We start from the raw sequence: 27,462 nt of genomic DNA on the forward strand, positions 1-27,462 counted from the left end.
CCAAAATGCTCGGGTGCTCGTTACTCGGGACGAAATTTTCGCGATGCTCGAGGGTTCGTTTCGAGTAACGAACCCCATTGAAGTCAATGGGCGACTCGAGCATTTTTGTATATTGCCGATGCTCGCTAAGGTTTCCATTTGTGAAAATCTGGGCAATTCAAGAAAGTGATGGGAACGACACAGCAACGGATAGGGCAGGCGAGGGGCTACATGTTGGGCTGCATCTCAAGTTCCCAGGTCCCACTATTAAGCCACAATAGCGGCAAGAGTGGGGCCCCCCCCCAAAAAAAAAACTTTTACTTCTGAAAAGGCCTCATTAGCAATGCATACCTTAGCTAAGCACCACACTACCTCCAACAAAGCACAATCATTGCCTGCATGACACTCCGCTGCCACTTCTCCTGGGTTACATGCTGCCCAACCCCCCCCCCCCCCCCCCCACACACACACACACACACCGCAGTGTCCACAGCGCACACCAAAGTGTCCCTGCGCAGCCTTCATCTGCACTCATGCCACACCACCCTCGTGTCTATTTATAAGTGCATCTGCCATGAGGAGGAACCGCAGGCACACACTGCAGAGGGTTGGCACGGCTAGGCAGCGACCCTCTTTAAAAAGGGCGGGGCGATAGCCCACAATGCTGTGCAGAAGCAATGAGAAATATAATCCTGTGCCACCGCCATCAAGAGCTGCACACGTGGGCATAGCAATGGGGAACCTATGTGCCACACACTATTCATTCTGTCAAGGTGTCTGCATGCCCCAGTCAGACCGCGTTTTTTTTATAAATAGTCACAGGCAGGTACAACTCCACAATGGGAATTCCGTGTGCACCCACAGCATGGGTGGCTCCCTGGAACCCACCGGCTGTACATAAATGTATCCCATTGCAGTGCTCATCACAGCTGAGGTAATGTCCGATTAAATGCAGGTGGGCTTCGGCCCACACTGCATGCCCCAGTCAGACTGGGGTTCTTTAGAAGTAGACACAGGCAGTTACAACTCCCTGTGGACCCACAGCATGGGTGGCTCCCTGGAACCCACCGGCGGTACATAAATATATCCCATTGCAGTGCCCAGCACAGCTGATGTAACGTCAGCTTTAATGCAGGTGGGCAAAAAATTAATTGGATTACACTGTAGGCGAGGGCCCCAAAAAATTGGTGTACCAACAGTACTAATGTACGTCAGAAAAATTGCCCATGCCCAACCAAGAGGGCAGGTGAAACCCATTAATCGCTTTGGTTAATGTGGCTTAATTTGTAACTAGGCCTGTAGGCAGCCCAGTTAAAATAAAAATTGGTTCAGGTGCAAGTTTCAACGCTTTAATGAGCATTGAAACGTATAAAAATTGTTTACAAAAATTATATGACTGAGCCTTGTGGGCCTAAGAAAAATTGCCCGTTCGGCATGATTACGTCAGGTTTCAAGAGGAGGAGCAGGAGGAGGAGGATGAATATTATACACAGATTGATGAAGCTAAAAGGTCCACGTTTTTGATGGTGATAGAGAACGATGCTTCCATCCGCGGGTGCAGCCTACGTATTGTTTAGGTATCGCTGCTGTCCGCTGGTGGAGAAGAGAAGTCTGGGGAAATCCAGGCTTTGTTCATCTTGATGAGTGTAAGCCTGTCGGCACTGTCGGTTGACAGGCGGGTACGCTTATCTGTGATGATTCCCCCAGCCGCACTAAACACCCTCTCTGACAAGACGCTAGCCGCAGGACAAGCAAGCACCTCCAGGGCATACAGCGCGAGTTCAGGCCACGTGTCCAGCTTCGACACCCAGTAGTTGTAGGAGGCAGAGGCGTCACGGAGGACGGTCGTGCGATCGGCTACGTACTCCCTCACCATCCTTTTACAGTGCTCCCGCCGACTCAGCCTTGACTGGGGAGCGGTGACACAGTCTTGCTGGGGAGCCATAAAGCTGTCAAGGGCCTTAGATAGTGTTTCCCTGCCTGTGCTGTACATGCTGCCTGATCTCCGCGCCTCCCCTGCTACCTGGCCCTCGGAACTGCGCCTTAGGCCACTAGCGCTGTCGGATGGGAATTTTACCATCAGTTTGTCCGCCAGGGTCCTGTGGTATAGCATCACTCTCGAACCCCTTTCCTCTTCGGGTATGAGAGTGCAAAGGTTCTCCTTATACCGTGGGTCGAGCAGTGTGTACACCCAGTAATCCATAGTGGCCAGAATGCGTCTAACGCGAGGGTCACGAGAAAGGCATCCTAACATGAAGTCAGCCATGTGTGCCAGGGTACCTGTACGCAACACATGGCTGTCCTCACTAGGAAGATCACTTTCAGGATCCTCCTCCTCAGGCCATACACGCTGAAAGGATGACAGGCAAGCAGCATGGGTACCCTCAGCAGTGGGCCAAGCTGTCTCTTCCCCCTCCTCCTCATCCTACTCATGCTCCTCCTCCTCCTCAACGCGCTGAGATATAGACAGGAGGGTGCTCTGACTATCCAGCGACATACTGTCTTCCCCCGCTCTGTTTCCGAGCGCAAAGCGTCTGCCTTTATGCTTTGCAGGGAACTTCTCAAGAGGCATAGCAGAGGAATGGTGACGCTAATGATTGCAGCATCGCCGCTCACCATCTGGGTAGACTCCTCAAAGTTTCCAAGGACCTGGCAGATGTCTGCCAACCAGGCCCACTCTTCTGTAAAGAATTGAGGAGGCTGACTCCCACTGCGCCGCCCATGTTGGAGTTGGTATTCCACTATAGCTCTACGCTGCTCATAGAGCCTGGCCAACATGTGGAGCGTAGAGTTCCACCGTGTGGGTATGTCGCACAGCAGTCGGTGCACTGGCAGATGAAACCGATGTTGCAGGGTGGCAGCGTCCGTGTGGGACTTGCGGAAATGTGCGCAGAGCCGGCTCACCTTTCCAAGCAGGTCTGACAAGCGTGGGTAGCTTTTCAGAAAGCGCTGAACCACCAAATTGAAGACGTGGGCCAGGCATGGCACGTGCGTGAGGCTGCCGAGCTGCAGAGCCGCCACCAGGTTACGGCCGTTGTCACACACGACCATGCCAGGTTGGAGGCTCAGCGGCGCAAGCCAGCGGTCGGTCTGCTCTGTCAGACCCTGCAGCAGTTCGTGGGCCGTGTGCCTCTTCTCTCCTAAGCTAAGTAGTTTCAGCACGGCCTGCTGACGCTTGCCCACCGCTGTGCTGCCACGACGCGCGACACCGACTGCTGGCGACGTGCTGCTGCTGACACATCTTGATTGCGAGACAGAGGTTGCGTAGGAGGAGGAGGAGGGTGGTTGAGTGGAGGAAGCATACACCGCCGCAGTTACCACCACCGAGCTGGGGCCCGCAATTCTGGGGGTGGGTAGGACGTGAGCGGTCCTAGGCTCTGACTCTGTCCCAGCCTCCACTAAATTCACCCAATGTGCCGTCAGGGAGATATAGTGGCCCTGCCCGCCTGTGCTTGTCCACATGTCAGTTGTTAAGTGGACCTTGCCAGTAACCGCGTTGGTGAGGGCGCGTACAATGTTGCGGGAGATGTGGTCATGCAGGGCTGGGACGGCACATCGGGAAAAGTAGTGGCGACTGGGAACTGAGTAGCGCGGGGCCGCCATCATACCTTTTGAAAGCCTCCGTTTCCACAACCCTATACGGCAGCATCTCCAGGCTTATCAATTTGGCTATGTGCACGTTTAACGCTTGAGCGTGCGGGTGTGTGGCGGCGTACTTGCGCTTGCGCTCCAACACTTGCGCTAGCGACGGCTGGACGGTGTGCTGAGAGACATTAGTGGATGGGGCCGAGCACAGCGGAGGTGAGGATGTGGGTGCAGGCCAGGAGATGGTAGTGCCTGTGTCCTGAGAGGGGGGTCGGATCTCAGTAGCAGGTTGGGGCACAGGGGGAGAGGCAGCGGTGCAAACCGGAGGCGGTGAACGGCCTTCGTGCTTGGCCATTATATGTCTGCGGATGCTGGTGGTGGTGAGGCTGGTGGTGGTGGCTCTCTGGCTGATCTTTGCGAAACAAAGGTTGCACACCACTGTTCGTCGGTCGTCTGCACTCTCAGTGAAAAACTGCCAGACCTTTGAGCACCTCGGCCTCTGCAGGGTGGCATGGCGCGAGGGGGCGCTTTGGGAAACAGTTGGTGGATTATTCGGTCTGGCCCTGCCTCTACCCCTGGCCACCGCACTGCCTCTTCCAACCTGCCCTGCTGCTGCACTTGCCTCCCCCTCTAAAGACCTGTCCTCAGTAGGCGTAGCAAACCAGGTGGGGTCAGTCACCTCATCGTCCTGCTGCTCTTCCTCCGAATCCTCTGTGCGCTCCTCCCTGGGACTTACTCCAATTACTACTACCTGAGTGATAGACAACTGTGTCTCATCGTCATCGTCCTCCTCACCCACTGAAAGCTCTTGAGACAGTTGCCGGAAGTCCCCAGCCTCATCCCCCGGACCCCGGGAACTTTCCAAAGGTTGGGCATCGGTCACGACAAACTCCTCCGGTGGGAGAGGAACCATTGTTGCTCAATCTTGGCAGGGGCACGAGAACAGTTCCTGGGAGTCTGCCTGCTCCTCAGAATGTGTCATTGTAATGGAGTGAGGAGGCTGGGAGGAAGGAGGAGCAGCAGCCAGAGGATTCAGAGTTGCAGCAGTGGACGGCGCAGAATTCTGGGTGGTCGATAGATTGCTGGATGCACTTTCTGCCATTCACGACAGGACCTGCTCACACTGCTCATTTTCTAATAAAGGTCTACCGCGTGGACCCATTAATTGTGAAATGAATGTGGGGACGCCAGAAACGTGCCTCTCTCCTAATCCCGCAGCAGTCGGCTGCGATACACCTGGATCAGGAGCTCGGCCTGTGCCCACACCCTGACTTGGGCCTCCGCGTCCACGTCCTCTAGGCCTACCCCTACCCCTCAGCATGCTGTATTACCAGTAGTGCAGAAACAGAACGCTGTAATTAAATGTGCCGCTTATTGGCCTGTGGTTGGAGGCTGACTTCCCTTACGGAACGCACAGCAGAGCCAGGAAACAATTTTGCGCACGCCTGTAGTGAGACGTAGGTGCGTATGACTGAGCTAGTGGAATTCACAGCGCAGAAGCAGTCAAGTGGCCAAAGGCCAGTAGTAGGCCTCAAGTATTTTGCTTCCATTTTTTTTTTTAAATGCTGAGCTGATACAGCAGACAGATACTGTAGGCAGCGTATAATATTATGTATACTCTTTCTCTCTGGCGGGATGACGGCGATCATGTAACAGCGACAGCAGATCCAGGAAACAATTTTGCGCAAGCCTGCTGTAAAGCTTAGCTGCGTATTAATTAGGACTACTACCCCCAGCAGATAGATACTGTAGGCAGCGTATAATATTATGTATACTGTTTCCCTCTGGCGGGATGACGGCGCTGATGTAACAGAGACAGCAGATCCAGGAAACAATTTTGCGCAAGCCTGCTGTAACGCTTAGCTGCGTATTAATTAGGACTACTACCCCCAGCAGACACGCAGTAAACTGAAGATGGTCACAGGCAGCCCAAATATAGTATTTTTCCCCAATTTTTTGGAAAAAGCCCACTGCCTATATAGCTTGAATATCTCTTTCCCTGCCTCACCAGTACTGGCCCTATACTCTGTACAATGACTGCAGACTGCGGACGCAATGCTCTGCACGCCCGATATACAAAAAAAAAAAATTGTGCAACACTGCTAAAAGCAGCCTCAACAGTACTGCACACGGTCAGATGTGGCCCTAAGAAGGACTGTTGGGGTTCTTGAAGCCTAAAATAACTCCTAACGCTCTCCCTATAGCAGCTCCGGCACCAGCAGCACTGTCCCTGATCTCTGTCAGAATGCATCTGTGGCGAGCCGCGGGAGGGGCCGATTTTAATACTCGGGTGACACCTGATCTCGCCAGCCACTCACTGCAGGGGGGTGGTATAGGGCTTGAACGTCGCAGGGGGAAGTTGTAATGCCTTCCCTGTCTTTCTATTGGCTAGAAAAGCGCGCTAACGTCTCAGAGATGAAAGCGAAAGTAACTCGAACATCGCGTGGTGCTCGCCTCTAGTAACGAGCATCTCGAACACGCTAATACTCGAACGAGTATCAAGCTCGGACGAGTACGTTCGCTCATTTCTAGTCCTGATGCATTTTTACTGCCATATAAAAGCACACTGCCGTTACCTTGATCACAGTTTCTGGCATCTTCAGAAGGATTAACATGAAACTATAAACTAGCAGCTGGTTGTTCCTGCCGAATGACTGTCCATGTGATACCGTTTCACCAAAGCAGGAGCCGCTCCTACATGGCAGCTCTTCGCTCTGACTCCTACCAGGGAGTCCTGAGCGGTGGAGCACCCTCTTTCACATCCTAATTCCCTAGTAGAAGATGGGCAAATGAGACAATTCTTGTAATGTCGGGACGTTTTAATTTTCTTTTCTACTTGCATACAAAAAACCTAAAACGCACGGATGTAATGTAATTCTCTAGGCATTACCTAGGAAGAGCAAGCAGCATCATACGTTGTGCCGCTCAGTGTACACTTGACCACTCACTGGCCTCAGCGTCGCTCTTCATGGTGAAATCCCCACTGAAGTCCGTAATTGGCTGATCACTTGTACAATAACCTGCACTTGACCTCTGCAGTTTCTTCCAGGATCGGAGTGATGGGGACTGGTAGGAGAATTCAGACCTGTCCATATGGCGAAGCGTTTTTTATTCCAGCCCATTCCCTACATAGAAAATAATTTTTAAACTCTTGGAAAAGCCCTTTAACAGAGGCTGCTGTAGTATAGTTCACAAATGCAGCGGTCGAGCGTCTGCCGGCACCTGTGCCTTATGCACAATCCATGTACAAAGTTTATGAGATGACATTATTTACCTATTATGTCTTGTATTAAACACTTCCTAAATGACTTTACTTCTCCCTTCTTATATCTCCCAGTGATGTGACCACAGCTATATCTGTGTAATAACCACTTTACATAAAATGCCCTACTTCTCATAATAAACTGCCCAATAAATGTATTTTACATGGGGTTAGCACTAGAAATGACACTCTTGTATATCAGGACAAGTAGTCCTGCATTGCATTCAAAAGGTGTAGACTTTAATGTCAGATCTGCTCTGTACGGATCGGTTTCAATACATTTCATATTATTCTCTGGTGTATCACATTTCCCAAAGTTCCCTCATGAAGGCGACTCTCACAAGGCATTTGTAAAAGCGCTGCATTTATAAACGTGGCATTTTAGAATGGCGTTTTTAAACGCACTCAACAGTGTTAATAATGCGCTCCATCATTGCTAAGCGATAAAAAGGGCTACATCGCACTAAAATAGAACATGTAGCGTTCAGTTTAGTGAGCGTTATAAGCGACGTGCTAAAACACTCGTCTGAGAAGCCCCATTAAAATCAATGGAGGCTCAGTACTGCGTTTTTAACGGACGCTTCAAACGCCCACTAGCCGCTGTAAAAACCGCCTGTGTGAGAGCGGCCTGATGCAGTCTGTTTATCTCAGCCTGAAGTTTTGTTGGGCTCAGTCACACGGGCGTTTTGACGCACAAATTTTTGTACGCATAACTGATGCATTCAAAAATTTGTGTGTCGAAGCGAGCATCATGGAGGAAAAACCGCTGCCAGGAGTGTTTATCCGCCCAAAAAGAGCCCTGCCTGCTATCCCCTGCTGCGGCTGTGACAGCTGCAGCATGGGATTCCTTGGATATGAAACCCCTGGCTGCTGTCACATCCAAGGGTTTCACCTGTGGTCAATGGGGCCGGTAGCAGCTGCGGCGGCCCCATTGACACGCAGAGAACATTACGATCCTCTGTTACAGCTGTGGCAGAGGATTTCTTAATCTCTGACGGTAGTCCCATTGTCACTGGACACTGTCCAGTGACAATGGGACTTCCTGCGGAGATGTTCTCTCATTGAAAGCAATGTGCTGTCGGCAAGCGCTGCAGTGATTTTCGAGGAAGAGCTTAAAATATAAGCCCTTCCCTGAAAATCAATCCAGAAATGTGTAAAAAGTAAAAAAAAAAGTATATACTCTCTGCAGCTGCCGGGGCTCAGCCGCTTCCAGCTGGCTCTTCTCCTGCACTGCTCTGAGGAGTTTTCAGCAGGTGGGGATTTAAAATTCCCGCCTGCTGAAAGGGCTGCCTCTGATTGGCTGAGCACTGGGACCAATCAGAGGCAGCTCTCAGCTGTTGAATGAGAGCTGCCTCTGATTGGTCCCTGCACTCAGCCAATCAGAGGCAGCACTCACCCATTCATGAATTCAGCTGTATTGCTGGCTTCATTGAATTCAATGGGAGAACATTGTGCTCCTCTGCTACAGCTGTGACAGCTGTGGCAGAGGATCACGAGCTTCACTATATGTTCTCAATGGGGTCGGCGCTGCCACCTGCCCCATTGGGCGCAGGGTGAAACACCTGGATGCGACAGCATCCAAGGTTTTTACATACACAAAACACTGATTTACCGCAGTTACATGCGTTGTGCGAACCGGTGTCTATTTTTTGCCGCAGGTGTTTTTCCGCATGTAAAATTCGCACTTATGACCGCTACCATTGAAAAGCATTGGTTCTATCTAGTGTGTTCTTTTTTACGTGGGGAAAAACGCACGTCAAAACGCCCGTTTGACTGAGCCCTTACAGCACACAGACCAGGGGCTGTTCGAAAACTGCTAAGGTGTTTGGGATCCTGTCTTTAGGTTCATGCTGCCCGTACCACAGCGTCCAAATTACAGGCACGTACGCTGCAGAGTTTCAGGAAAAAATAACTTCAACCCCTTAGTGACATGGCCTATTTTGATCAATGAGGACACAGAGATTTTTTTTTGGGGGGGGGGGGGGGGGATTATCATCTCCACTTTTCAAGAGCCATAACTTTTTTAAATTTTATCTTTCTGTCGACATGGCAATATAATGTCCTGTTTTTTGCATGGCGAACTGTGGTTTTTATGAGTGCCATTTTTTTTCGTACATACAATATTTTAAAGCTTATTAAATATTTTGGAGGGCAAAGAGAAAAAAAACATCAATTCTGCTATTGTTTTATGGAGGTTTTTTTTCTACAGCGTTAATCATACATCATAAATGACAGGATACATTTTTTTCTGCAGGTTGGTACAATTACGAAGATGCCAACATATATATGGTGTGCAAAAGTTTTTCCGCTTTTGCACAATAAAAACCAAACATTTTACAATGTCCCTCTTATTCTTTTTTTTGTTTTTTTTATTTTTTTTTTTCAATCTACAGAGCTCTCTGTGGGCTTGATTTTGGCATGACAAGCTACAGTTTTTATATGTGGGTACATAAAACTTATTTAAATACTTTTATTGCATTTTTTGGAAGGCAAATTGAACAAAAAGTATTTTGGCTGTTTTTTTTAGTTTAGTTTTTTTTTTTTCTTTTTAAAGTTTTTGTCGTGAAGAATAAATAGTACATTCAATTTTATTGTACAGGTCGTTAGATACCAAATATGTGGTTTTTAACCCGTTAATGACGCGGTCCCCTTTTTTCCCCCGGTTTTCATTTTTTCTTCACCCCTTTTAAAAAATCATAACTCCTTTATTTATCCATCGACGTCGCTGTATGAGGGCTTGTTTTTTGCGGGACGAGTTGTATTTTTTAATAGTACTATTTAATGTACCACATAATGTACTGAAAAACTTTAAAAAAATTCTGAGTGGAGTAAAATGAAAGAAAAACAACATTCTACCATCTTTCAGTGCGTCTTGATCTTAATCTGATTTTTACTTTTTTTTTTTTTACATCCTGTACTTATCCTGTCTTCATGCTACCTATGGTTAGTGCAGCGTGAACGTGATGACAGATTCACTTTACAGGGGTTTTCCCAAGACTTTGTCTTCCCCTGCAGGGCTCCTCATTCTGGCTGCATCTTCACTATCAAGAGGGCAGTGGAGGGGTGGGGGGATGCATGTTTCAAACTACCTAATACCTCTTTGCATAGGGAAGTCTGAGACTGTGGTAGCCCTTTTGTTGGTGTTATATAATGTTTTATTCTTTAGCTTATTGGTTCTCTAGATCAGGGGTCCCCAACCACACGTCCGCAGACCAAGACCGGGCAGTTGAGGGTTTTTGCCGGTCCGCGGCACCGCCGGAGACCAGCACGGTACTGTTGTACCTTGACGCCACCTAAAGCTAGGGGCTGAGTGGCCTTTGGTGGAGTGAATGCCCCCAGCTTCCGATTGGCTAGTACTGCGGCAGAGAGGACACTGACAGGCGAGGTGTTCTGCCTACAGTAGGAAACACTGTCTCCCTGCTCCGATGTGTACTGCACCTGCTGCTGATTACTACTGCCGGGCCGACAATGGAGGACGGTAAGGCTGCCCCAGCAGAATTGATGTGTGGCTCGTTGTGCTTGGCTGCTGCCCACAGCGCCTCCTACGCTCCATCGCGTGCTGCTGCTGTCTGCTACCAGCGGCGGGGTGACTCGCCAACACAGCATTGAGCGCGCAGTAGCGGAGACCTAAGGAAACCCGCCGGCGGAACTGAACTGTCCTGCATCAGAACAGGGACGATGCAGCGGGGCCGGATTAGCGCAGGATCAGAGACAACTGACACAAGACTGAAGGGGTCTCTAGAGTTCTTGCAGCGCAAGGGGGACATGGCCGCAGGGACAGCGCTTCGGATCCGGTGAGCGCACATCTGAGGGTGCTGGGGAGTGTAGCAGGGCAGCAGGAGGAACATGGCCGCAGAGAGAGCGCTTCGGGGATCCGATGAGCGCACATCTGAGGATGCCGGGGAGTGTAGCAGGCCAGCAGGCAGCGGTTATGCATGCAGCAATGTAGCACACAGACTTACCCCTCCAGCAAATCTTCATGGAACCCCAGCGGCTGCTCTGATAAAATCCTGCAGCCAATCAGTGACTGGGGGCATCACCTGGCTGTCAAGCAGCCTAAGCCTTGTCTCTACCCATTACTTCCAGTGGCAACATAATACAACAGTACCGACCAGCACTAAACACTGACAGTGTGCTCTGCAGCTGCTCAGAGCACACTATGTGAGCTAGCCTCAGTAGACGCAGCTCCCGGAAAAGAACATTATACGGGATGTACCGGCAGAGAGACCTCAGTGACGCGGCTCCCGTCACATCACATTATGTGGGGCGGGTCAGTAATCTGACCACAGTGTCGTGGCTCCTGGCATAGCTCCTGGCGGGGTCCTAGTCTACAGCACTGTACACTGAGGCTCTGCCAGCACCCCCGGTCTACAGCGCTGTTTGGTGTATGGCGCTGCATAACCCCGCCCCCATATGACCAAAGCCATGCCTCACCCCCGCCCTGCCGGGCCATGGAAAAATGGTCTTGCTTGAAGCTGGTCCCTGGAGCAAAAAAGGTTAGGGACCACTGCTCTATATAATAAGATTGGATAGGTTCCTTTCTGCTCAATGTATACACAACTCTTCCACAATTTAGTGAATATTGCCTCTAGGAATGAAAATGATATTAATACCGATAATTGTAAAAATGACTATTATCTTGTATGGAAGTAGAAGGATAATGATTTTGGCTTGTCTAGTGTATACTATAGTTTGTATTGTTGTATCACTTATTGTTATTTTCTGTTAGTAATCCTGAACAGAGGTTATTGTTCAGTATGTAACAGCATTGCTATAGGAACCTTTCAGGACAGTGACAATTCAGGAGCAGGATGACATTAGGAAAGCATGGCAATGAGATGAATGTAACTGCCAATACGATGAGCTTTTGTTTTGGTTTTTTTTTTGTATTTTTTTGCTTTTGTTTTGCAAAATTGTAAAATATTGTTTGTTTCATTCAAAACAGCATTTCTTATCCTTAGTAAGAGAAAATAATTAATATTTTATGGAACTTATAAAAATTGTATTCTGTGTTGTGTTTTTTTTCTTTTTACTTCATCCTTTTCTGTCTCTGTATCATCTTTTTAGTTTTCTTTCTTTCTTGTTTGTATTAGACTGCTGTGCTTCTTTGATTTTGGCCTGTCTCTTCTGTCAGTGCACTGAGTTCATCCTTGGCCCACATCAGGTTTGCTCCTGTCTGCATGAGGCCTGTAATTCCTGCTGTGGCTACTGTTCCAATGTCTGTGTGGGCCTTGAGGAAATTCCTGCTGAGGACCTCAACTTCCACTTTGATTGTGACTTTGCCCTTTTTGATTCTTGCTGTGAGACAGCTGAGTGCCTGGAGATCTGTTTTGAGTGTTCTGAACTTTGTGAATATAGCTAGCTAAAAGGATGACCAAGGTCAGTGTTCAGTAAGTGCATTTATTTACTGTTTCACTTACATCCGACTTACACTATATCAGTGCTTAACCAATAATTAATGCGCTCAACCCTCAGTGGAGAAACCTGCCCTCGCCCCGAGCTCACATTAAACATAACTTCATCTGTGAAAAGTCTGCAGTAACAAGCAACTTGTGTGAATGACAATTGGATGCAAACAGCAATATTGTATTAGTATGAAACTCCAATTTATCATCTTATGTAAGCTGGTTTATACGTTCTTGGACTTCAGATGTTCTCATTTACTTTAAACATGGAACAAATAAAAGTGTGTCCAAAATGACTTCACAACTGTATTAGGGAAGCGTTTTTTTACTTGTGCTGGAATATTTTCAGGAGTGAAAGAATATTTCATGACTGATACGGTATATGCTGATGTTCAAGTGACCAATGACTTTTTTTCAATGTGTATTTGCTGAGAGCCAAAGGCGGCCTCAATAGCTCTTCAGTAGTTTTTATGCCTCCAATATCCTGTTGTTCTTACTTTTCATAGCTGGATCCCGATCAGTGAGGCAGTGCCAGTCTGCCAGTGTTCAGGAATGTCAGCTATCTCTCTTATTACATTTTTGCAGTTCGGACAGGTTTTGGGACCCCAGAACATGACAACCCTAATAATAAATCAGTCAGCTTAGATTTTCGTATTCAAATAGTTTTTTGAGTAGAGTTTTGTGACAGAATTGTTTTCCTTCAGTATTCTTTAGCCTGATTGTTGTAAGACATCTCCTTTTTGTTTCCTTTATTAATACTTCTTATGAAGTAAATGTGGTGGGTCTAAGGTCAAGTGAAGAATCCTTTTACTGTTCACTTGGGACAGGGAGTGCTACTCTGCATTCTGTTGCTGCAGAATCTTTGCCTTATCTGCTCTTACTACACTTATCACTAATGGTAGGTTTCACTTCTTGCTGTGCTTTATCTTTTTTTGCTTCTTTTACCTGATGATTGTGCCTTGCACTCTTTTTCAGCACTAACATTAACTTTTCTTTATTTTTATTTCCCTCTTCTTCTTTTTTTTACTTCCCCCTGTATATAGATGATTCTGTTTTCTGCTCGTTTGTAACTGTCTCCTCCACTCCCTGTTATTCTGTATCTCCAAATATTGTTGTTGGAGTGATGAGGGCATGCTGATGCATCTATAATGAAAACTCTGTTGGCTGGATGCTACTCTTGGCAGAAGTTAGCCTGTTCACAACTGGCTTCATGATTCATGATCTGTTTGATGGATCTCTTATGATTCCCAGCCTCCAAAGAATTATAGCGGACCTGTCAAGTGTCCTGTTTTCCTGGGGTTTCTCCCCCTACTGGATACAATGCTACTGTAAGGCCTGAGTCACACAAGCGTACTTGCTAAGCATTTTGCATGCGCAATCCCCAGTGCATAGAACTCATTGATTTCAATGGGTTTGATCACATACGCATATTTTGTCTGTGTATTTTGTATGCAGCATGCTCTATTTTCCTGCGCAAAAAGGGCACACATTGAACTAATTGCACTAATTGCCCATTCTAATGAATAGGAGCATGGCTGTGTTTTTTGTTTTTTTTTTGTTACAGGCAAAAAAACACACAACCATGCATTATTTGCATGCACAAAAAGTACAGTAAAGCACTGCGCAAATTCGCAATGCCCATTGTGCAAATGCACTTGTAAATGCTTTTACGTAGCGGAGCAAACAATGACCAAGACATTTACTTTCAAATGACATCCATTTATACACTTAGATAATCGTATCAATTTGTTGACCATTTTTTCGTTATAGCTCTTTCAGTCCATTGTTAGTCTGTCAGGGAAGTCTGGGAATGGTCTGTGTGGGATGGAACAATTGTCTTTTTCACCAAATGAGTAGCAATAAACCAATGATTTTTTTGCCTGCATAAAATGAACAATAGTAAAACGAACTATCAGTCGTTGGCCATGTTTACACTGAATTATTTATTATTGTTCATTTCCACAAGATTCAACAATTATTTGAACCATAATCATTCTGTGTAAAAGGGCCATTACCCGTCCTAACCCCCGGCAATCCAGTTCTACAGCCCTGCGGTCCTTCCGGTCTTTGTTTTGGAACAGTCACTAACTGCCACTGCAGTCATTGAGAAGCCACAGCGGTAACATGCTGTTCTCCTGGCATCACCGTTCAGATGCCGAGAGCCATTATACCAGAAGAATGGCACCTGACCGCTGCGGCCTCTAAAGCGTTTACACAGTACCCCATAAATGATAGACCGCTGAAACCAGCATGTCTAAGAGATGCAGCTTGTTCCTGCAGCTCCAGCAAGAGAGGAGTCCAGCTTATTCATGAGGATCTAGTAGCCTCGCCCATCCACTCTGATTGACAGTTTTCTCAGTATGCAGTACAATCGTAAAGACTGTCAGTCAGAGTGGATGAGCAAACTACTAGGTTCTCAGGAATAAACTGGACTCATTTCTTGCTGGGAGCTGCAGAAACATGCAGAATCGAGCTGTAGGTTCTTAAAAACCACTGCGCACGCACATTAAATTGAAGTATATAAATTAACTTTTACTGTATTTTCCTTATGCACAGCCAAATGACTGCACCAAACTTGCTACATATGCAAATCAGGTGCTTATAGACCAGGTTTCAGTTCTCTAGGATCTACCATTCTCTACATGTTTGTAAAACATTGGATCCTGGTGGACAGGAGGCCTTAAGCAACACATCTAAATGTACAAATCGCACACCTACGTATTTATATTGAGGAGAATATATCTCACATATATGTGTGTACTGTATACGGAGGAGAATTCTATTACAATTTAAAATGCCAATATGGTCAATCTCTGTTTCTTCTAAATGAACAAATGGAGAAATAATGTGACCACTGTAATGTGTCATTAGAAGACTATCATTAACATCACAGGCAGGATTACACTGACAGGTAACGCCTACATGTAGATAACACAGGATCCACCATTCACAATAGGAGAGAGGCTGTGACTATGTGCTTTCCTTCCCTGCAAAATAACCTCTATACAAGTCACAAAGCATGTCTAGAACAGTCTCCCATACAAGTCAATGGGTCTCCTTTAGAGATGAACGAACGTACTCGTTAAGGGCGATTTCGCAATCGAGCGTCGCTATTTTCGAGTACCTGGCTACTCGGGTGAAAAGATTCGGGGGGGGGGGGGCGTGGTGGAGCGGGGGTAGCAGTGGGGAACAGGGGGGAGCTCTTTCTCTCTCTCCCCCCCACTCCCCTCTGCTCACCCCCGGCGCCTCCCCGAATCTTTTCACCCAAGTAGCCAGGTACTCGAAAATAGCGATGCTCGATTGCGAAATCGCCCTTAACGAGTAAGTTCGCTCATCTCTAGTCTCCTTCTGTCCATTGTGTGCATGGCGCATGAAGCTGCTGTAAGGCATATCTTATCTTCTAAATGCTCTTAATGCTGTTAAATGTAGATCAGTAAAGAGGGCCGCCCCCATAGTCATGTATAGACAGTAAAATAAAAATTATAAGAAAATAAAAAACGGATTATAAAAATTGAAAATATTTCAGTCTTGGGTTTTAATTAATACAAAGAGTTTTTGGTGATCTAGTCCATTTAGGTACAAAGGTGAATGACTAGGAATGTGCTGCTCTGGTAAGGTCAGAATTCCCCGATCTACCTGTTCCACCAGAAGAGCTCACAACTTTGCTTGATAGTTCCTCCCCGCACTCTGCTGAGTGTCTGACACCCCTCCGGATCTACAAGAACACCTTCCAGATGACGTCATTTGGATTTGGAAACCTGGACGATTATCGCCCAATTTCACGGTTTCGAATTCGGTTCATAATCGCCCTTAAATTACACATTTTCCGCATGTTGCAAAACATGTTACGCATGCACAATCCGTACCTATGATTGTACAAATTGGCCAATCAAGCTGACAAAGCACCACGGGTCCAATATCCTGGAATATTTAATGCACCAACCATCAATGAAGTTGCTATAATCATGGTTAGGAACAATTCTGATTAGTGTGACATTGCAACACATTAAAAAGGTTTGGAACCGTGTTAGCCAGTAGAGCAATGTGTGATTGTTCTCAGTGAGAGAAACCAAGTAATCTTATAGATTTGATACCTTTTAATGGCTAACAAATACATGATGTTACAGCGAGCTTTCAGTGATATCTCGCCCCCTTCGTCAGGCTATGGAATGAAACTAGTTTGGATGGCACCTAATTATAACTTCATCTCTTTGTTATAATGATGTGCCATCCAAACTAGTTTCATTCAATAGCCTGACGAAGGGGGAAGATATCCCCGAAAGCTTGCTGTAACATCATGTATTTTTGTTAGCCATTAAAAGGTATCATATCTACAAGATTACTTGCTTTCTCTCACTGAGAACAATCACACATTGTAACACATTGTCTCTCTTATGCAGGACAAAGGATCTGCAGCATCCATTGGTTCTTTGGAATTGCCAGGATGGCTATCGCTTTTACATTCCTCAGATAATAAACATTTTTGAAATTTTGTAACAAAAGATTTACTTTATTGGATACGTTGGCTGCAGATCAGTATCAAACAGAGTTTTTAAGCACACGCGCAAACAACAAACCGTTACTTCAGAAGAGTAGCAATTTATTGTGGCATCCATCAACCGCTATAAAAAGACCCAGGGTGTGCCAAGTACACCCCCACCCCCAATAGCACGACTCCACCTGCACCAGCCTGAACTATTGACACCTGACAGGAAAGGTTTCTCAATTCATGCTGTTTGCTCCACAGTTCAAGCTTCCCATTAACACAGTACAACAGAAATCTGGATTAATCTGACTAGGTTATGTTTTTCCACTGCTAAGTAATCCAACATTTCAGCTCTTTTGCACACTGGAGTCTTCCATATGTTTCTTTTACCAATGGTACTCAAATTGGATTTCTGCTGTTATAGCTCATTCATGCTAAGGAACGACCAGCTGTGCATTCATATGTTACTTGGAACACTAGCATTGTATTCAGCTGTAACATGCTTGGCTGTTTACCACCTGTTCATCAGGATGATTCTTGACATCCTTTTCTTTCCTCTTATGCTGACAAGTTCTTAACATCCGCCAAATCCCTTTCACTGGATGTTTTTTTTATTACACCATTCTTAAAAATCATTTCAACGCTGCTGCATGAGAAAACTCCACAAGGTTGTAAACTTTTGAAAATGTTGGCCCCAGCTGGTCTAGCACCAATGTCTGTGCCTTGTTCAAAGTTGCTCAGATTGCTTGATTTTTTATTTATTTATTTTTTCAATCTAATGTGGACCTAAGGCCCATTTACACGCAAAAATAATCTTTCAAAGATTGAAAGTTTTAACAATTATTTTGCATAAAGTGTTAATGACCATTAACACTTTCTAATCTTTATTTGCATGTAAAAGGGCCTCCATGGGGCTGTTTGCAGAGCCCAGCATGAAATTAAACACACACCCAGCTGTGCACACAGCTGTATTGTTCGCCTTGAGTCTGCTGGCAAATTACAATGTCATTTCCTGACTCCCAAGGAGAACACAGCATACGGTCTATTGAGAGACACTTTATCTCTCTGTGGCTGAACGATGGATTTTAAGTTCACGTTAAAATCATCATTTAGACGAAAACTGCACGATGTCCGTGTTTACATGTAAGGATTTTCGCTCAAATTCGATCGTTTGAATGGAATTTTTGCGATAATCTAGCATGTAAATGGGCCTTTACACTGAAACTGATCCGCAGAAAACGTAGGGAAGCTCAATTCATGAAAGGGCTAGTCCTCCTCCAAACCTCCTGACAAACGACTGTTCTATGTGTAGTTTTTAATTCATCCACTTAGTGATCAGATATGGTTTTCTAATCCTTGCAGTGTCATATATTGTTACATACTGATGCAACTACACAACTTAGTACTGCAGTTACAAAACAGATAATCATATGCAGTCTCTGAGCAGGAGAATTAAAATGCAGGGTCTAACTAAAAGTACACTTTAACAACACAACATGTAGTAATATTCTTTCTGTATGGTAAATCTATTGTCCAATATATGTTCAAAACAGTAAGACTTCCGCTAAATCCTGCTAATAGAGAATATAAATAATTAAGAATCCATTTCCGAACTGAATGGATACTGAATGCCACTGTACGTTATTCCAGCAGTATCTACTGTGTTGTGCAAGTTGCTTTATGCTTTAAAATTAACAATGGAATGACTCACCTGAGTATTAGAACTCCATAAAACAAGCTATAACCAATAATAAGTATGTGTCTAGTAACAAAATGTTTTATGTACGCTTGTATCAAGGTTATTTCTAAACAGTAACTCATTTGTAACTTTTACTTTGCAGTTTTTTTAATTACATGTTTGTTCCAAATGATTTGACCTTAATAATCTAACGTCTCTTTTTTTTTTCTTCTTTGTTACTTTTACTCCAATGCATCATCTTCACCTTCCTGGATGACCTATTCCTCTGAAGATTGCTGTGTTCACTGTATCTTAGCCTGCTTATTTTGTGAGTTTGTTACGCTCTGCAATATAGTATTAGGACAAGCTACTTGTGGAATCTGTACTTCTGAAGCCTGCTGTTGCTGTTGTGGAGAAGAGATGGGCGATGACTGCAACTGCCCTTGTGATATGGATTGCGGAATAATGGACGCCTGTTGTGAATCTTCAGACTGCTTGGAAATTTGCATGGAATGCTGTGGAATTTGCTTTCCTTCATGAAGCTAGCTATGACTTTCATCTTCAAAAACTGGAGTTTTTATTTTCAACTGAAAATGACTTTTAGATTTATAGGACTCATCCTTTTTGCACTGCATTTTTTATTTTATATTATTTACTGGAGATCAAACTTGGAACAAAAATATTAGAAAACAGTGATGAAGTATTGTTATGCTGCCCACTTCAAATAAAGAGGCATTCCAGTCATTACAAGTGATCCTTACAATATGCCATCTCTTGCTACACTATGGAGGTCCAACCACAGAGACTTCCCATAGATTAAATGGCCACATTCAAGTGAGTGAGGTTGAGTTGCATTCTATACAGATCCTGGACAGCCATGGTGCTGAGCAGTGAAAAATCCAAAAGTCATCACTTTTTATAGCATTTTGAAAATCTGTCCTCCATTTATCAGCCAGGGGGCAACATTTTTATATAAACATTTTATAGTTTAAAACAACAAAAGCGATTCTCTGAAAAAAAAGAACATAGGGGGTTAGTGGAAAAAGTTACCAAAGAAGACCAATTAATAATGGTCAATCCAGCAGATATTCTGCTGAACATCAGGTACTGAGGGTGATGTGATACATTCCTATAAGTCACTATCTTGGGCATCAAAAGAGCTTGTTCCAACCCTGATATCATAAAGCGGCAGTATATCCTAGTGGTAACCTGTCTCTTGCCGTGACTAGAGAACTCTTAGTGCACAAAGCAGAGTCAAGTGTAGATTGGCTAGTTCAGACAAAGAATCTACCCACAGAAGTATTATGTCAAGTATTGCATTTTCATCTTGCTTTATTGAATAATGCTAATGTTCCATGTAATGTGTAAACCTATGGAGACATGCTACTTCTACGTTTTAAGTAATAATGTGCAAAGATTAGGAATGAATCTTATCTTTTATCACTATGGGGCTTATTTACTAATACTATCTAAAAGTTGGGCAGTGTAAACTTCATCTAGGCTGTCTTAATGTGCTACATTTGTGACAGCAGCTTTGCTGAATGATATATCTGTCAAATTGTAAGACTGTCTAGTTTAGACCACCTTAGGCCTTAGTCAGACGGGTGTTTTTTCGCGCGATTTGCTGATTGCATGACGGATGCGCATCCGCAAATCGCGTGATCGGGGCCCAAAAATCGCCCGAAAATCTGCTTCTAGCCGCGTTTCATTAGAAATGGGCCGGAGCTGTCCAGCGCATTGCATTCAATGGAGCCGGCAATACAGCCGGCTCCATTGAAAGCAATGCGCTGCGGGCGAGTGTGCGATGAATTGTCAGGAAGGGCTTAAATATATAAGCCCTTCCCTGCAATTCATCCAGAAATGTGTTTAAAATAAAAAATATATATATACTCACCTTGTCCCGGCAGCCGGAGTTCAGCGCAGCCGGCCTGCAGTGGGTGTGAAGGGGGTGTGAGTCAGACTTGCCTCTGATTGGCTCAGCGCTGCCGGCTCCATTGAATGCAATGCGCTGGACAGCTCCGGCCCAAAATAAAATAAATAAATAAAATATATTTTTTATTTTAACACATTTCTGGATGAATTGCAGGGAAGGGCTTATATATTTAAGCCCTTCCCGACAATTCATCCCGTGCTCGCCGGCAGCCCATTGCTTTCAATGGAGTCGGCTGTATTGCCGGCTCCATTGAATTCAATGGGCAAACATCGTTCTTCTCTGCCACAGCTGTTACAGCTGTGGCAGAGAAGAATGATTTGTCTTCTATATGTTCTCAATGGGGTCGGCGCTGCTGCCGCCGGCCCCATTGAGCGCATATAGAGAAGAGAACAGGGATCGCAGATAGGTGCGATCTGCGATTTCTGTTCTATAATTTATCGGACGAACGCATAAAAAGCGCTCATGTGTCCGATACCATTGCAAAGCAACGGTTTTAAAAAATCGCCGGACGCATGCACATGCGCAAATCGGGCGAAAAAACGCCCGTCTGACTAAGGTCTTATAGTTGGCTCGGTTTTTGCCAAAAATTGTGGCACACTTTGATGCAAAATAGGCAATGGCTACTTTTTCGTGAAGGAATGCCTCTTTTTTCGGACATAGCACAATAAGTGTCCAAAAGTGTCTTAAACACATAGTAAATGTGGTGCAAAACATGTTCTGTGTTTTCTGGTGCAATCTGTGCCAGTAAGCTGTTGCATTTTCAATAGTAAATAAGCCCCTATGTGCATAGCTAGCATCTGAATGAGCAATGCATGCATATCTGCCCATCTTCTTCCCCAGTAATATAAAAGTCTAACATATTTTTGAGACTTTGGGGAAATCTTAGATTGTGCTCTGAAAGGATAATATAATATTTTAGAGGAGGAGTAATTGTGGTTTCTCTGACAAAAAAGGCACTGGTATAAAAAGAGTAGAAGAACTAAAAGAACACAGCTTTTTCTTTCCTTTTATCTCACCACAAAGTATTATTTTTTTTTTTTAAAGAAACAATTTAATGCGTTTTTACACTTAAAAGTCGCAAAAAATGATGAAAAGCTTTGCCTTTGTTTTAAAAAGGCAATATTCACAAGGATTATTTTAGCGGATTTAAAACAAGTTACTAGTGCATATGACACTTCACAATTTCATTGTTTTCCATTTTTTTGTATTATGCTGTAATGGCCCCTAACGGGGTCGTCCAGGGTTTGAAAAGCGTAGCTGCTTTCTTCAAGATAAATGAGGGTTTCAGCGGTGAGACCCCCACCGATCAGCAAGTTGTCCTCTATTTTGTGGAAAGGGGATAACTTGTCATCCTGGTATAACCCCCTGAAGGAAACAGGTTTCCACAATCTGTTAATAGCATGAGAGGCTATACTGTAAATTCTTAGTAACAATATCTGGAACTTAAGATATGACCAGCCCATTCACCAATACAACTGCAGATTTTAATGACCAGTTTAGATCTATTTCTGTCAACCTTCAGCACCCTTTTGTGACACAATCAAGCACCACAAGTGTCAACTATGGCGGTTATTTGTTGAAAAGTTGATTTTGTGTTTAATTTTTATTTATTTTTTGGTCCTAGTTGGGTGCTGTAGTTGACATATTCTTCATGCCAAACAGAAGATCTGGATTCCATCAATAGAAGCCCACACTAGGCCATAGATCACTGCAGAGATCGAACAGTGATTTGTTACAACTATGAATATGTCCAAAAGTTAACGTTTACAGGCCAACCATGGATGTCAAGTCAGTCTTAATATTGTCTACTGAAGTCCCTATAATTTACAGTATGGCCACCTTGATTCTGGCCCTTAAGTTGTGCTTTCTGTTGCCTATACTTTTTCCTTTGTCTCTAAGGCAGTATTAATCATCTGCCTTCTAATGAAATACTGACAGGCACCCTCATTACAAACCGCTACATGTTATTCTGAAACGTAGTGGCATTTCAAATCAAATGTTTGCCTAGGAGCAGGCAGACGTGTCATCTGGGTGGCTCCTCACTGGTTTCTCCCTGCCTAGCTTGTGGTAACTAGCAGGTATCACCTTAGGCACAAATAGGAACACATCTGAAAATCTTGTGGCCCTGAGCAGGAAGAGGTCAACAGGGATCCACTCAGATTAATCATTTTCCTATTCCCTGCTCCTTTATACCTTTATAACCCCTTAAAGACGCAGCCATGTTTTGTTTTTTCACTTTTCTTTTCTCCTCCCGATTTTTCAAAAATTCATAACTTTTATTTTCTTCTGCAGCGTAGCTGTTGGAGATCTTGTTTCATGCAGGATAAGTTGTATTTTTCAGTGGTACTATTTAATGTAAAATGCAACACAATTTACTAAAAAAAAGACATTTAAAAATTTCTAAGTGGAGTTAAATGGATAAAAAATTCAATGTTACCATTTTTGGGGAAGAGCCTTGTTTTTACAGAGTACACACTGCAACAAAACAGACACATATCTTCTGTGGGTCAATACGGTTATGACAATGCCGCATCTATTTACTTTTTTTCTGTATTCCTTTAAATCTCCAAATCCAAACCTTGGCAGTCCCACGGGTTGGAGATCCAGATCATCGTCTGACTATTGCTTTCATAGTCAGCATAGTGCCTGAGCAGCACTTGTTCTCCTAGTCCATCCGGGAACCTGTCATGGCAGCGACTGCTTACAGACGGGCTGCGGTGTCGTCAGAAGCAACATATAGTAGGCACCTCTACTCCATGGAGGAGCTGAAGTTTCAGCTTTTACCCAGAGTTTCTCTTTGAGTAAAGGGGATACCCTTACCATGTTGTGACTAGTAGTTTCCAAAATTGAGGATGGAACTTCTTTTTAAATGAAAAATGTTTAGTGGTGCATTCCTAGATCTCCATTTATGACGTGAATTACTTGTAAATAAACTTGAAAGGAACATAGGGTACTGTGCTTTTTGGAAGTGTTTTAGTAATTGCTATTTATATCATGTTAGATTTATATAATAAACAATTTGATCTGCTTCCTATGAGATGCAGTAACTACAAGCACATCGGTGAGATTATCTCTGTACCATTGCCTCTAAAGATTCTAAGGTTTTTTTTCCTCTATATATGATTGCCTATTAATTACATGCAGTGTTAGATGAGAAGAATTTTCTATGAAAGTAGAGGGACTTCAAAGAGCTATATATTTTACTTCTTAGTATGGTTTTCTTATTATCTCCTTCCCTATCATAACAAAGGTCTCCCTTTGATATCTGTAGAAGAAAATCTAGATGGGCGTCCACAATCCTTTGTCTGTGCCAAAACTATCTTGGAAAATTGCACGAGCGAAATGTTTTGTGTTTTTTTTATAGTAAGGTTAAAAATATATAATACTGATATGTGATATGGGGTATATATCAGCTTTAACTTCTTACTGGATTAGGGATATTCTGTAATGCAGATGTCAATATATATTTATGTTGGGGTTTTTGTTTTCCCAGATCAAACCTTTAAAAGCTGATGGTTCTTATTGTATGTATACAAATATTAGTCACATGTTCATTTTGAAATAAAGCTCTTACAGTTAGTCTAAAATAGTCATTGACATGGGATTTATTTCTAAATAGCTTGTATTATGCTAATAGTCTGCACTAGAGTTATAATGTCTCTGCAGCAGAGAGAACATATTCTAAATACTTTGTTGCTTTTCTTTCTTACTAAGGTGTATTAAGTAATACACGCAGAACTAACATCCTAGTGAGCAGAACAAAATTTAACAATGTGAAAATATATCTCTTTCATATAGATCCAGATCTGACTGACTTTGATCTACAGTTATCGTTTCTTTAATTTTTTTTTTGTTCTCGTTTCAAATACTTTAATATCATAATAGATATTATTTACTAAGACAATACATTGAATTGTTTCCGTTAACTGGATTTGTTGTTTTAAAAATAAAGAATTTTATTTTACATACTGGATTATTCTGCGTCAGTGCTTTCTTTTGCTTAAATTAAGTGGCTACACTGTGGCCAGGTAAATAGATTCTCCATTATGCCACCCTTTGTTACATCCGCTTTGTGTGTGCAGTAGAGAGGACTCTCTGCAGTGTACATAAACCATAACTGTGTGAAGGGGTTTAATGGCAAATACTATATTAATGGAAGAATAATGTTATGTACAAGTTACAAGTATTTTTTGTGGTCCATAAAAATAGACACTTTAGTGCATTAATAGCAGAATGTTCTTACAGCAAAGGTAGAAGAATGATAGTATATACTACTTAAAGGAGTTGTCCCGCGCCGAAACGGGTTTTTTTTTTTTTCAACCCCCCCCCCCCCCCCCCCCCGTTCGGCGCGAGACAACCCCGATGCAGGGACTTAAAAAAAAAACAGCACAGCGCTTACCTGAATCCCCGCGCTCCGGTGACTTCTATACTTACCGGTTGAAGATGGCCACCGGGATCTTCTTCCTCCGTGGACTGCAGCTCTTCTGTGCGGTCCATTGCCGATTCCAGCCTCCTGATTGGCTGGAATCGGCACGTGACGGGGCGGAGCTACACGGAGCCCCATTGAGAAGAGAAGAAGACTCGGACTGCGCAAGCACGTCTAATTTGGCCATTAGACGGCGAAAATTAGACGGCTCCATGGAAACGAGGACGCCAGCAACGGAGCAGGTAAGTGAAAAACTTTTTATAACTTCTGTATGGCTCATAATTAATGCACAATGTACATTACAAAGTGCATTATTATGGCCATACAGAAGTGTATAGACCCACTTGCTGCCGCGGGACAACCCCTTTAACCACCAGTGGGCAAAGAATGAATATCCGGTAACTCCTACACATATACTAAAGGGAATGAGCCTTAGTAAGGGGGAGCCTGCAGACCCACTTTTCACATTGTAGGGTCTTTTTGGGTTTTGGCAACCAAGAGTTGTTTTTTTTTGGTCTGCTGCACACAAAATGTGCAAAATGGGAACAGATCGACCACTTACTACTTTTAAACGCAATACCTAATAAGAAACTAAATTCTGCCACCAGCAATACAAGATGGTTCATTCCATGGCATCCAGAGTTGTAGCAACACAATTCTTGCAATCATTAAAGCTCTGTATACGGCAGTAGTAACCTAATTTGTACTGCTTACCCATTTCTTACTAATCAATATGCAAATAGATGGAGTTAAAGTGCTATTCCATTGAAACATCTGTTTAAGTGTGCTACTAACCTACTGCGAGTAACTTTGAACTTTCATACTTTTTGGGTAAAGATGAATCTTGCACTGTTAATCAACTGATATGATTTGGCTTACATTTTTTGTTTCATGTTGTGTGTTTAGTCCATAGAGAATAGTGATTTGCATACAACTTATCATTGTATATATTTGCATATGTAAAGATTTTCTAAAACATCATTTCACATTGCTGTATTTCACATTTTTGCTGGACTACGTAACTTTGAACAAATTAACAAATTTAATTTATTTCCATATCTGCACTGAGTCTAAGGCCGGCTTCACACGGGTGTAAGCTTATGTATGTGCGCAATGGGTGTTTTAGTTTTAGCGCCCCTGTGTGTGTATTTTACTGTATTTTTGCTTATACATGCCCTGGGTATTTGCAAGCATGCTCTCATTCATTTCAATGGGCAATTAAGTTTAATTAGCTTAACCGATTAAGGATCAGATTATTTTGGTCGTAAAGGACCAGACACTTTTTAGGGATTTTACATATGTGGTGGTTTTACTGCCCTATCTTTTTGTCTTCAGTTACCAAAATTACCTTTGCTGTTTTTCTTTCCGTGACACATAGGGCTATTTGTTTTCATGAACCTTTCTTTTCATTATTTTTGTTCATTGGGGGTAAAAAAGCTAAAAATATATATTTTTTTAAATCTATTGTTTATTTTTAAAATTTGTATATTAACACAATCATAAAGTATGGAAATGGATTCCTCATTTTCAGATGTCTTACTTTAGAATTGTTATAGTTTTGGATTACAGGGCGCATATGGCAACGGTTTTGGTTAGTGTTAGTGGTGTTTCATTTTTTTAATGCATATATTTAAATTGTATTTCTTTTTTTTATTTTATACTTTTCCACTGCAGCTGGGGCATCCATAGGAACCCCAGTTACAGGGAAAACATCCCTCTGTAATGACAATAGTCACTAACAGAGCTGATCAGGGTCTGCTATGACACTGCAGCTCTGCTGTAACAGGGTCTTAGTAGACCTATGGTCGCATAGTGGAAGTAATACTTCCACTTTCACTCTGTAGTAAATAACACTCGTTGAGCATTGTGTAGCATCGAAAGGAGAAGGTAGAGGTGGTTAAAACCGCTTCTCCCTCCTACTCTGGGTCCTCAGCTATGTCTTACAACTGAGGACCCGACCTGCTCCTGATTGCGGGAGCAGAGGCTTTAATCCCGCTCCATACTTCTACTTTCAACCAGGATTAAAGCTCAGGGCTAAGTGCCATCTATTTACCGTGTTTGGCCTCTTAAGGAGCTAATATGTGCTATTCTGTGTGCAATACACACGAAAATAGGACAGGCTGCAATTTTTTTTTTTTGCGTGATTGAAATGCATGCACAAAAAAACACAGAACCGAACCCATTGAAATCAATAGGATCTATTCACTGTATCGCGAGCGTAAATTTTGCACGCATAATATGCAGCGCAAATGCGTTCGTGAGAATAAGCACTTAGTATGCAACAAATGTTTTCCAAACAAAGCGTGACAAACTCCTCAAAGCTACGCATCAAGCCTGGGCACAAGGAAATTGTGTAAATTATTTTCTAAAGGTTTACCGTCTGTCAGGAAAGTCAGTACTTTATAAATATGTCTCGTATAATGAATATTATTGTGCAAAAGTCTGCTGAAAGGGAGCTAATGTATTACCCTAATAGCATGGAATTTCTGAATAGCTATTTTAAGATCTCAATTAACTTTTTTGTCTTAGTCGTTTCTTGAAGGAAACTTGTTCTTTACTAAGCAGGTAAAATCATACTATAAAAAGTTATCATGGAAACATGTAAATGCAATGTATACTATTCTACATCTATGTGGCATCTAAATTACTTTATGCATGTAAACAGATATGCACAACATCTGGAAATTAAAAAATATTTTAATATTGTA

General features: G+C 43.6%; 1 protein-coding gene across 2 annotated transcripts in view; it reads left to right on the plus strand.

Moving 5' to 3' along the window:
• Positions 1 to 20,095, plus strand: part of MDFIC (MyoD family inhibitor domain containing) — a 131,459-nt gene extending 111,364 nt beyond the window's left edge. The window contains exon 5 of one of the 2 annotated variants that reach the window (XM_066591801.1): positions 11,920 to 12,188. In XM_066591801.1, coding sequence (XP_066447898.1) covers positions 11,920 to 12,188 — 269 coding nt within the window. Of the gene's footprint in view, positions 1 to 11,919; positions 12,189 to 18,687 lie in introns of those variants that run through there. The other variant, XM_066591802.1, reaches the window with a different exon arrangement.
• Positions 20,096 to 27,462: the final 7,367 nt, after the last annotated feature.

Source organism: Eleutherodactylus coqui, chromosome 2 (genome assembly GCF_035609145.1).
Source record: "Eleutherodactylus coqui strain aEleCoq1 chromosome 2, aEleCoq1.hap1, whole genome shotgun sequence".
NCBI lineage: Eukaryota > Metazoa > Chordata > Amphibia > Anura > Eleutherodactylidae > Eleutherodactylus > Eleutherodactylus coqui.